We start from the raw sequence: 12469 nt of genomic DNA, 5'->3' as shown, positions 1-12469 counted from the left end.
TCGTTAATGTCTACTCACCCTCAGTCTATGCCAGGGGTGGGCAATTCCAGGCCCCGAGGGCCGGTGTCCCTGCAGGTTTTAGATGTGTCCTTGAACCAACACAGCTGATTTAAATGGCTAAATTATCTCCTCAACATGTCCTGAAGTTCTCCAGAGGCCTGGTAACGAACTAATCATGTGATTCAGGTGTGTTGACCCAAGGTGAGATCTAAAACCTACAGGACACCGGCCCTCGGGGCCTGGAATTGCCCACCCCTGGTCTATGCTCTGTGTTTTGGTCCCTGTTTATCTGCCTGTTAGTTTATATTTTCCCAGTGTAGTTAGTCCGCTGTTCATCTGCAAATAAAGCTGTTTACTTTGAGTTCATCTTCGCCTCACTGAATCCTGCATTTTGGGTCCTTCCTCCTTGCCTGCCGGTACACAGCCATGACAAAATCTGTTTTATTAAAAACTTAGGAAGATGAGCCAACTTCTTATTATAACCAAAGAAACACAGCCTAGTCTTTGGAATTCATGTCAGGCCTCATTTAATTTTGTTCAAATAAAAGCAATTTACAAATATGATAGAAGTAAGAGTTGAGAAATCTTACATGAGTACAACAAACAGCTGACCTTACATGTGACATACACAAGACTGATTCAATTCAGCTGAAAGTCTTAAATACAATGGTAGTAATGTTTCTGAACAACAAAGCATGTAACAGTGTACATAAAGAAATACACACATATACAACTCATGAGACCATATGATCATATGATGAACCTAATGCTACCTCAGAAAGGTTAAAGTAAGAAAAATACATCATATCAAAACCCTCATAATAATAATGATATTTCAGTAAAGTCAGGGTTCTCCACACAGCTTCCAGCTTCATTCTAATTGTATCATAAAAGTCAACAATCAACTGTGTGTCATTGTTTCTTTCTACTGTGGTGCAGGAATAGCAGACGCTGCCATTTACAATGAAAATAGATGAGAAGTTGCTTAATATAAATGCACTGACAGATCACTGCACAATAGTAACATTTTTATGGACATGAAATGTACATGTCTTTAACTGAAGCCTGGTTTTTCTGAAGGACTTTGACAAGAAAATGCTCATAACCTTTATTATTATGAAGACCATTCAAAGGTGGTTTTGATCAAAATCACTACATAGACAGATGAAAATGACGGTGAGGATGTGTTAGTAACAATGTCAAGTTTGGATAACATACACACTGCACACTACAAAGATGCAACAATTATAGAAGGAAGAAAATATTTTTTAAAAGTATTTAAAAAAATTTTTTTTTTTAGGTGTCAGTCTTTTAGAAGTCAAAATATTCTGGCTGTCTTTGAAGGATTAGTTTTATAATGTAAGATAGAATTCATTTAACATTAGTGTTAGGGTTTGGCACTTACTTGTGAAGGTTAAACTTTGGGGTTAGCGGGTTGTGAATGCCTTGAAGTCAATAAATACACTTACAACAATATCCACAAACATGTCTGTGTATTTATCCACGGTCCCTGGTCCTAAACACAGAGTCAGGCACAGAGCAGCTGCTCCAAGGTGAAGAAGGCCAGACAGAGATTTCTCTGATTTGCTCATCTTCTTTTAATTATGTTAATTTTTCTCTAAATTCTATAAACTTCTTTGATTTCGGTTAATACGAGAAAATAAATATGCATTGGTTAATTTAACACTTACAAATTCCAGGAATACAGTGGATGGAGGCAGAGTGATTCAAACACAGTAGTTTTTATTGTGTAGTTAATAAACATCACACCATTTTCTTAGAAAAATAAAAGACAACTGACCATCTGTGTCATGTGATGCAATGATCGTGCATAAATATTGAAGCTAAGGCGGGACCATTCAAGCATTCCTTAAAAAGACATCCATTTAATGATTGCATAATCCCGCTTTCTTCCTGTGTTTGACTCTATTAAACAGTAACACGCTGTTACCCAGCTGTGTTTCATCTGGCCCCTTTGGACTTGTGGATCGACCGGTGTGAGGTGCATGAGGTCTAAGCACCCCTGAAGGGACTCTGATAGTTTGCACTGATCAGTGGTTTGCTGAATAGAACAAGATTTGACTTGATCTCTTAAACTTTGCGACAGTAAGGATGACCTTTGATGACCTCTTGGAAGAGGCCGGGTCATTTGGCCACTGTCAGAGGCGAATCTTTGCCCTGCTCTGCCTCTTGTCGTTGCCCTTTGCAGGGGTATACGTCGGCATCGTATTCCAGGGTTTCACCCCCGATCATTGGTGTCGGGACCCTGCAGTGGTGGAGAGGAGGCATGCATGCGGCTGGAACCTGACAGACAGTCGCAGGCTGACGGTGCCTCTGGTCAATGACTCTGGACTGGTGCAGCACAGCACCTGCGAGCAGTATGAGGTGGACTGGAATGCCACAGAGCTGACCTGTGACACACAGGAACTGGACCTGAGTGGAGTCCCACTTACAGCATGCAAGGTCAGTTCCTATATGACTGTTTTTCACAGTGTTTATGTATAATTTTCATATAGTTTCATGTATAGTTTCATATGCACAGTTTATGTAGATAAATGGGTGATTTTTTAGTTTAATAATATCAGTCTTGTGCATTAAATAATGGATTCAGTGCTGTTATGGGTAGTAGGAACAAAAAGAAAACTGTTTTTTAAATGTTTTTGTTCATCAGTGACATTATGGAAAGGGCAAAAAACCAAACCAAAACAACACAGCCTTTAACTACTTTCACATAAGATAAAGTGTTCAAGGTACAGTTTTTTGGTTGGTAGATTGTTCCAGCATGTTAGAGAAATTCACAGAGCTGTTCTGTGTATTTAGGCTCTCTCAATCGCTTTTGATGTAATAGGTCCCACACAGACTCCATGATGTTGATAATACAACTCTGTGGGAGACAGACCATCTGTTGTGGAACCCCCTGTGGCTGAAGAAAGTTTACACTATTTTTACTTATCAGATTGACTGGACGTTAGGACTCGTCACTTTCCTTCTGCGGAATGGATCAGAGACCAGACGTCTCGCTGAGCACTGCGTTAAAATAATTAGAATCAGCGCAACAGGCATTTACTATGTTTTTAGATTCTGCACATTGCTCTTGCTTGTTCTGTGCTCAGGGCTTACTCTGCCCCCAGTGCACTTCTTTTAGTTTTAAGCCACAGCCACTGGTGACTGAAGAAAAGTCATCCATGAAGAAAACAAAGTGCTAAATACTAAAGTTCCTCTAATGGACACTTGAGGCTGGCTCCAAAGTGCCACTATGAGTATAAATGAATACCTCTTGCTTTCTGTTAATCTTCATATCTTTTAATTCATGTTACTCAGTAGCACCTGAGTTGGCAATGTTTAATAGTGGGTAGAAAATAAGTTATTAAGAATACAACCAAAGAAAAAAATTTTTCTTGTCCATATACACTGGGGCAAAAAAAAGTATTTAGTCAGCCACCAATTGTGCAAGTTCTCCCACTTAAAAAGATGAGAGAGGCCTGTAATTTTCATCATAGGTATACCTCAACTATGAGAGACAAAATGAGAAAAAACAAAACCCCAGAAAATCACATTGTCTGATTTTTAAAGAATTTATTTGCAAATTATGGTGGAAAATAAGTATTTGGTCACCTACAAACAAGCAAGATTTCTGGCTCTCACAGACCTGTAACTTCTTCTGTAAGTGGTTCCTCTGTCCTCCACTCGTTACCTGTATTAATGGCACCTGTATGAACTTATCAGTATAAAAGACTCACTCCAAACTCTACTATTGCCAAGACCAAATAGCTGTCAGAAACAAAATTGTAGACCTGCACCAGGCTGGGGAGAATCTGCAGAAGGTAAGCAGCTTGGTGTGAAAAAATCAATCAAATCCTGCAGTGCCAGACGTGTCCCTCTGTTTAAGCCAGTAAATGTCCCGTCTGAAGTTTGCTAGAGAGCATTTGGATGATCCAGAAGAGGATTGGGAGAATGTCATATGGTCAGATGAAACCAAAATAGAACTTTTTGGTAAAAACTCTACTTGTCATGTTTGGAGGAGAAAGAATGCTGAGTTTCACCCAAAGAACACCATACCTACTGTGAAGCATGGGGGTGGAAACATCATGCTTTGGGGCTGTTTTTCTGCAAAGGGACCAGGACGACTGAACCATTTAAATGAAACAATGAATGGGGCTATGTTTCATGAGATTTTGAGTGAAAACCTCCCATCAGCAAGGGCATTCCAGATGATGCGTGGCTGGGTCTTTCAGCATGACAATGATCCCAAACACAGCGCCCGGGTAACGAAGAAGTGGTTTCACAAGAAGCATTTCAAGGTTCTGGAGTGGCCTAACCAGTCTCCAGACCTTAACCCCATAGAAAATCTTTGGAGGGAGTTGAAAGTCTGTGTTGCCCAGCGACATCCCCAAAACAGCAGTGCTCTAGAGGAGATCTGCATGGAGGAATGGGACAAAATACCAGCAACAGTGTCTGAAAACCTTTGACCTCTTTCATTACAAACAAAGGGTATATTAAAAAGTATTGAGATGAGCTGTTGTTATTGACCAAATACTTATTTTCCACCATAATTTGCAAATAAATTCTTTAAAATCAGACAATGTGATTTTCTGGATTTTTTTTCATCATTTTTGTCTCTCATAGTTGAGGTACACCTATGATGAAAATTACAGGCCTCTCGCATCTTTTGAAGTGGGAGAACTTGCACAATTGGTGGCTGACTAAATACTTTTTTGCCTCACTGTATTCAGCGAGGATCAACAAGAAAAAGGTAAGAAAGAAAAAACTGTGTGTTGTAAGCAACACAAGGCCTCTAAAAGTGTGAAACCTTACAGTTTACAGAGTTAAACCTTGTCAGTTGGAGCCCGTGTTCCCATTGGGGAAGACAAATGACCGAAAAACACAACTGAAAAGATTTGTGTGAAGTGTTTAAACTGTGGTATTGGATTAAATGTTTACTGTTTTTGTTTTTCAGGAAAGCTGGGAGTATCAGTATGAAGGCAGGAAATCCTTCGTCACAGAGGTGAGAAGACAGTTTGCATAAACTTAACAAAGTTGCTTTAGATTTAAGAGAATTCCCTAAAATTTCTCTGTATTAATTGACTAAACTGTGCAGGTATGTAAGTGAAATTGGAAGTTTTCATATAGACATGTAAAAATGTCTTTGTTCCTTTTTCAGTTCAATCTGGTGTGTTCAGATGGATGGTTGGTGGACATGTTCCAGTCCACTCTCAATGTGGGCTTCTTGGTTGGCAGTTTCGCTTTTGGCTACTTTGCTGACAGGTGAGGCTCCAACAACCATCAAGTTTACTGTGCTGGCCAGGTAACATATATAATTACAACTGTGTTTTATAAAAAAAATATAACTATAACACCCCTGAAACACATGAAGGCATGTTTGTGTGGTATGAATAGGCACACTCCTGCAGGCCTCTTGTGGCTAGACTTGTGTCCTGGTGTGAATATATTATTTTCAAAATAATATTAATTCAACAAATCCCCACCTGATGTATTTTCCATTTCACTCTGCAGGTTTGGCAGGCAGATCAGTTTCTTGGTGTCCAACATTTTGAACGCAGTAGCAGGGATTGCAGTGGCTATAGCGCCAAACTACATCTCCATCCTTGTGTTCAGGTCCATCCTTGGCTTCAGTGTCAAAGGAGGCTGGATGACCTCATATGTGCTGCGTAATCATCTCCATGTTTTCTGAAACTGATTTGCTCTGAGGCATCTTCATAACTAACTGTGTAGAAATGACATGGTCTAACTTTTGATCACACATTTTCAAATAATTTTTAGGTGAATAATGCAAGAACTTGCTTAAATTTGTGGAATTTATGTATTTGTGTTATTTTTGCATGTCATATTGTTTTGTTTCTAACAAAATTGTCTTACTTTTAATACCATTCCTGTCCCTCTGTCAGTCACAGAGATTGTTGGTGTGAAGTACAGGAGAACAGTGGGTATCTTGTACCAGATGTTCTTCAGTGTGGGTCTCCTCATCCTTCCTTTGCTTGCCTACTTTATCACAGACTGGCGCTGGCTCCAGGTCACCTTCACTGTGCCCTACATCCTCTTCGTGTGTTATTACTGGTAAAAACCCAAACAAACAAAAAAGGGAAAAAAATCACAATGTTGTTTGACATTGTCATCATGTACACGTAGGGATGGGTATCGAAACCCGGTTCTTGTTGAGAACCGGTTCCCACTGTTTCAATTCCTTGGAATTGTTTGCCATTATTTACAAACGATTCTCTTATCGATTCCAGTCACCCCGAATGACGTCACCACGTTGCGGAGCGTCATTTACCTGGCAGGAAACATGGCGGCTCAAACGCTCAAAAGTTTGGTTATACTTTACGAGAACGGATGACAACAGGGCAACTTGCAATACTTGCAAAGTAGATATTTCATTTAAGGGAGGAAACACTACGAATATGCAAAGGCATTTGCTCACAAAACACGCGATAACCTTAAATGAATGTCGTCTTTTTAATTCCGCTCCGGACTCGTGAATCTCAGGGACATTACTGGATATTCTTGTGTAATTGCTACTGAATAATTTATGTTATACTTTGTTATTGCTACAGAAGAATATTTATTTTATTATTTTACATTTACAATTTTTTTTCCAGGGGACCCTGTGACACCCCATTGAAGAGCCGTAGGCTGTGGATCTCTTAAGATCTCACTGTTTGTAAGGCCATGTTACTCCTAAATTTCTATCTTGTTCAAAGAAAAGATATAAAACAAAGTTCTAAGCTAATCGACCTTAGTGTTCTCCTTTTTAAAAAATAAGAATTGATAAGAGAATCGATAAAGAATCGAATCGTTAAACAGAATCGAAAATGGAATCGGAATCGTGAAAATCTTATCAATACCCATCCCTATGTACACGTGACATTGTCAAACATAAACAGACCACTTTATTGATACAAAAAATTGTCTGGGCCTGCCTTTGCGCTCATAAATGACCAGTGGCATTTATGACAGTGCATCACCTTCATATATATGTATATATGAATATTCCAGTGGTCAGCATGCTGATCGCCTGATCTCTGAGGCAACCATAGCATCAGGGTAAGGGTTTGGGAGTTGGGGGTAAGGTTGTGGACTACCAATCACACCATGGCAGCTTGATCATCCAGACAAAACTGCTCTCTTGAAATGAGCTACTAGTCACTTTTTCATCACTTTTATGAAGAATTTTAGATCTGTACTTGTTCAGAAATGTCCAACACTCTCTGTCATTTTTTCACATAAGTGTTATCAATATGTGGCAATAGCAAAAGTGACCAGTAGGTGTCCCTGTAGAGATGGGTATCAGATTATCTGAACACTTAGTACAACTATGGCACACTTAGTTTGAACATTTCAGTGTTTCAAAAAACCGCTTTGCTCATCACTAGTGGATGGGATTTAAAAAAAAAATGTCATATGGAATTTTCTAAAATTTAATAGGAATCATATATGTCCGAATCTTAACGCATTAAACTTTGAGGCAAACCAAAGGTGGACAAACCAGAAAATGTTCTAAAAATGTAATAATTTGAGATGAAATGACCCACTATAATGGAAATATCCTTAGTGGCTCTATGCACAGTTATCAGTACCAAGATTGTTTGTGGCATTCAAACCACAAGTGACTGGTTTCAAGAGGACCACATTGTGCCAACAAAGCGCATGGTTACACTATAACTTGTTAGATTAGTGGATTCATGCTGTTGACTCCAAATTTTGGCATAACATCTGCAGAGATTCATCAGACCAGATTTGGCGAGCCTACACCAACTGTTACCTTAGGTTTCTGTTTTTGGCTTTTCTAGCACACACATCTGGATACTAATCAAGGAGTGTGTGCACTACTGCAAGTTGTTTGGATAATTGCACAAATAGGCATATATGCAGGTTACCTAATAAAGTGGTATGTGAGTTTGGATCAGGAAACAAGACTTACAGTACATCTAGCATAAGATGGTGCTTCCCTTTTTGATCAAAATAGATTTTTCCACTAAATTTATTATAGTAAAAGGAAAACAAAAACTGCCCATTATCTTTGGGACTATGGTTTATATATGATGTATCTCATTGCTTTTGTTCTGTGCTGATGCAGGAAGCACTCTGGCCTTTAAACAGTAAAGCAAGAAGTAAGGTTATGGAAGTCAGCAAGGTGGACAGAGATGTACTACTTCTTCCTCTCCTGCTGTGGTTTCAGATTCAAGATTCAAAGTGTTTATTGTCATGTGTGCAAAGAAAAATCATTTCTCTGTACAATGAAATTCTTTCTCTGCTGTCCACACACAGATGCCGGTTAATATGTACAAACAGATAAAATAAAAATAGCATGAATAAATACATGGAGACAAAAAAAATTGAAGTATTAAATAGATTTATGTGCAAAAGAGCTATGAGCTTAATATGCTGGTTTAATTACTTGTTCCATAATAATAACCATTTTCACCTTGCATATTTACCATAGTCACTTTCCAGGGAGTTAAAAAGCTCCTCATCACCTAAATAATGTCTAAATCTTTTCAGTTAAGATTTTTATCTATAGACTTGCACCCTTAGACACTTCTTTGTTTCTCAGGTTTATCCCAGAGTCTCCGAGGTGGCTCATCTCTCAGAACCGTTCCTCCAAAGCTTTGAAGATCACTGAAGCCATGGCCAAAGAGAACCACAGGACACTATCCAAGAATACGGAGGTAGGCCGATTAAATAGTTCACTTACAGGACAATTTAAGAGTTTATGGATAGCAATGACTAAAGGAACAATATATTCACCAAATATGTTTATCAGTTTACTGCTGGTTTTAGTATTTAATGGAATTTGTTGACAAAGATAAAGAAAATCACCAAAATTATTCTCTAACATTTCATTTCCACTAACAGGAAACATTAAGACCTATCATATGAACTCCTTATATCTACCATTGTTTTATGGCACTTTTTAATCCTGCTTTAATCTCACATTTCCATGTTTTTATTTCCCAGTCACTGACTGATGGTGAAGGTGAGTTTACCTCTGCCTCTTTGCTGGACCTAATCAGAACTCCAAAAATGAGAAAACACACCTTCATCCTCATGTTTAACTGGTGAGACTTGCCTGAAATCACACACGTTTTTTGCCTACATGCAGGTGATACTGAACCTTTCTGTTTGTTGTTCACAGGTTCACCAGTGCTGTGGTTTATCAAGGCCTCGTCATGCGCTTGGGGATAGCAGGAGGAAACATCTACATTGACTTTCTCATTTCTGGCCTGGTGGAATTTCCTGCCGCCTTCCTCATCCTCTTCACCATTGAACGGATTGGCCGGCGTCTCCCATTCGCCACTGCGAATATGGTAGCTGGAGCTTCTTGCTTCATTGCTGCTTTCATTCCTGACAGTGAGTTTTATGCATAGACTGTACAGAAAACACAGACATGGTCACCACCCTGTTACCCACTGGTTATTGACTTCCTGTGTGTATGTCAGGCTTGTTCTGGTTGAAGACAGCGGTTGCCTGTATCGGTCGGTTGGGGATCACCATGGCCTTTGAGATGGTGGTGTTTGTTAACACAGAGCTCTACCCCACATTTGTCAGGTGAGCAAACTAATAATAACCTGCTGAAGTTATAACCAGGAAATTGTGTTTATCTCTCCATCATTTTGACTGAATACAGGAACCTGGCAGTGTCTGTTTGTTCTACTCTGTGTGATGTTGGAGGCATTGTGTCCCCATTCCTGCTGTACAGACTGGCTGCTATCTGGCTGGAACTGCCACTCATCATCTTTGGTGGGTTTATAATGTTTACCAGTAAGCATGTATATGAAAAAAGAAAAGGGTTAAATACCAGATGAAAGGTGCAAAAACTCATATTTATGTCTTCTCAGGCTGAATTCTTACGAAGATTAGACTTAAAAAATGTTAAGGATTGTGCTCTACATTGCCACTAATATATTTTGGAAAAGGATGAATCTACAAACAAAATACGTACAAAAAATATTTTGTATTTTTTGTACATAGCTGAAATAATGTTAAAGAAATATATCTATTTTGACATTTGCTTTAAAGGTGTTTACTCTCACCAAATCACATAGATGTTACTCGAATTAAGGAGTGCAGCTGCAGCTGAACAAGCAGGTTTAGTCTGGTCATTTCATCTCTTGAGTTGTCCCATTTTAAATAAAGATTCAGCTGTTTGTTATTTTCTTTTTTTTTTCTTGTAAAAAAAAAATAAAGAAGAAGAACAACAAAGAACATCCCTCTCCCCCAAAACCAAACCAAACCAAACAAACAAAAACCCTAAAAGCATAATATTACTTTGCCAATGGGTTGCCAGAAAAATACTGATAAAAATTTTAAAAATTAAGATTTGGGGGATGTATGTCAGAGATTTTCCATATGAGGTGTATAGAATTTCTTCTGTAGAATGTATATGTTAAATAAAACACATTTACATGGATAAAAGCAACACAATTACCTAATGATATATTCAAACATGCATGTAATGTAATAGTTAGGCTAAAAATTGCAGAAAAGTAGTTTTGTTCATTGTAATTAATTAATAACATATTATATATTCAATCCATATTTAATATAATAAAAATACATAGCAACCATTAAAAAAATGTTATAAAACTAGTAACTGGGTTTTAAAAGGTAACAAATCAAGTTAACAGATTTACTTTGTCAAAAACATCCACAAAATGTTAATAATGTTATCTTAATAACAGATCCTAACAAGGAAAAACAAATGGATCAGATATAATTTCACAAAGTAGTGATACTATTTATATAATACAGTAGGAAGTAGTAATATAGTAGTAATATAGCATCAGTACGTTTCGATTTGTTATATTTGTCCTTAAAAACGTTGAAAACTTTTTTTTTTAAAAAGTCTACTGCTGCTGTAAAACCCCTTCATCACTTAATGTGAATTTTTACTTATGTAAAACTACAAAGAAATTACAAAAAATATTTTGGCACTCACGCTGTTGTTGAATTACATCAGTTATAGAATAATGTTCTTGCCTTGCAGGTTTGAGTAAAGGTTGTACCCGCTGCTGACTGTGAACGGTCCTTTTTTGTCACCCCAATTTAGCCATTATTTTTTCAACAACAACTTCAGGATGATCCCTGAAGCAGTAAACTAGAATTTAACAGCTTTGTCTTATAAATAAACAATACACATTTGTGTAATTATGTTAAATTTGTGATTGTATCTTTATGGTGTTTTTATATGGAAAACACCTGTTTTTGCTTTTCATGGTTATTCAAAGGAAGTAATCTGTTAAATTACAAATTACAAGTTTCAGTTCATTTTATAGTTTCCACTGTCCAGAGTTTGAGCCATCCACACAGTATAATACAATGTTACTAACTGCCTGTGTAACTATTCTTTGGAGTGAATAATTCTCAGTAATTCATTCAATGTAATATTTTTAGCTAATGTTTAACTAAAATGCTCAGAAAAATGTTTTATACAGATACCAGTTCCTTTAATGCTTTTGTAGGAGCTCATGAGTGTTTTGAAAGGTGATAATTGTTCATTCATTCGATATTTTATTTATTACAAAGATGTTAAAAGCTTTTTATTTTGTTTTTAATAAACAACAATTTGAGGCAGAAATATATATTTTTAGTAGCCCACGTATGATTATGACACACTAAATTTGAAAAACAGAACAATATCTGAAATTGAAAAGTCTTTAGCTTTTTTCTAGGAAATAATTTAAAAATAATTTTGCAATTACACTGACATTATCTGCATCTTGTTTTGGTACAGGAGCTGTGGCAATCATAGCTGGAGGTTTGGTGTTGTTACTTCCTGAAACCAAAGGAGTACCTCTCCCTGAAACCATTGATGATATTGAGTTCCCTAATTGGTAAAATGTCCCAGTTTTTTCGGTCATAACACATTCAGAATCCCGTTTACTGAGTACAGCTAAAGTATTAGTCCAGAGGTCCATATGAAGTGCACTGTGTATAACTTGTTATATTAATGAGTAACGTAATCCTTCCTCTGAGTTCATATTACTTTTTAAAGGCATTATATTTAGCATTTGTTTTTCATCACTGCTTTTTGTAAAACTTAAGTAAAACTCAAAGAAAATCTGTTCTAAAGTTTCATAGTAACTGATAAGGAAACTTATCTCAATAGACATTTACTATGCATTATCTGTGGGTGTGGTGTCAAAATGTTTTCTTTCTCTCAGGAAAAAGCGGAGCCAAGAAGAGAATCATCAAATGAAGAATCTTCTGAAGTCTGAAGATCAAATGAACAACAGGGAAAAGACTACTGAATGATTACATTTTATTACACCCAAACACAAGGAAGTACATTTTTAATATTTGTATGATTTCCTTGTTTCATTTAAGTATTGTTCTTCCAAATTTCATTTATTGTTCATTGTCCTTCTTTTTCTTAAAACCAGTAACATGCGCTGCTTATAGTGTATCCACATCAGACAGCAGTGCTTGTAATGTCAGAGCAGAACAGTGT

General features: G+C 37.3%; 1 protein-coding gene across 1 annotated transcript; it reads left to right on the top strand.

Annotated features, from left to right (window-relative positions):
• The first annotated feature begins 2112 nt into the window (after positions 1 to 2112).
• On the top strand, positions 2113 to 12273 carry LOC134642713 (solute carrier family 22 member 2-like). The gene is made up of 12 exons (XM_063494663.1): positions 2113 to 2463; positions 4958 to 5005; positions 5162 to 5265; positions 5515 to 5669; positions 5907 to 6075; positions 8573 to 8687; positions 8977 to 9077; positions 9155 to 9369; positions 9459 to 9567; positions 9647 to 9759; positions 11753 to 11852; positions 12183 to 12273. The coding sequence occupies exons 1-12, from the start codon at positions 2113 to 2115 to the stop codon at positions 12271 to 12273; spliced, it is 1671 nt and encodes a 556-aa protein (XP_063350733.1).
• The last annotated feature ends 196 nt before the right edge of the window (positions 12274 to 12469 follow it).

This window comes from Pelmatolapia mariae, linkage group LG15 (genome assembly GCF_036321145.2).
Source record: "Pelmatolapia mariae isolate MD_Pm_ZW linkage group LG15, Pm_UMD_F_2, whole genome shotgun sequence".
In the NCBI taxonomy this organism is placed as follows: Eukaryota; Metazoa; Chordata; class Actinopteri; order Cichliformes; family Cichlidae; genus Pelmatolapia; species Pelmatolapia mariae.
The sequence above is the reverse complement of the archived record's forward strand: the minus strand, read 5'-3'. Positions and strand labels throughout refer to the sequence as shown.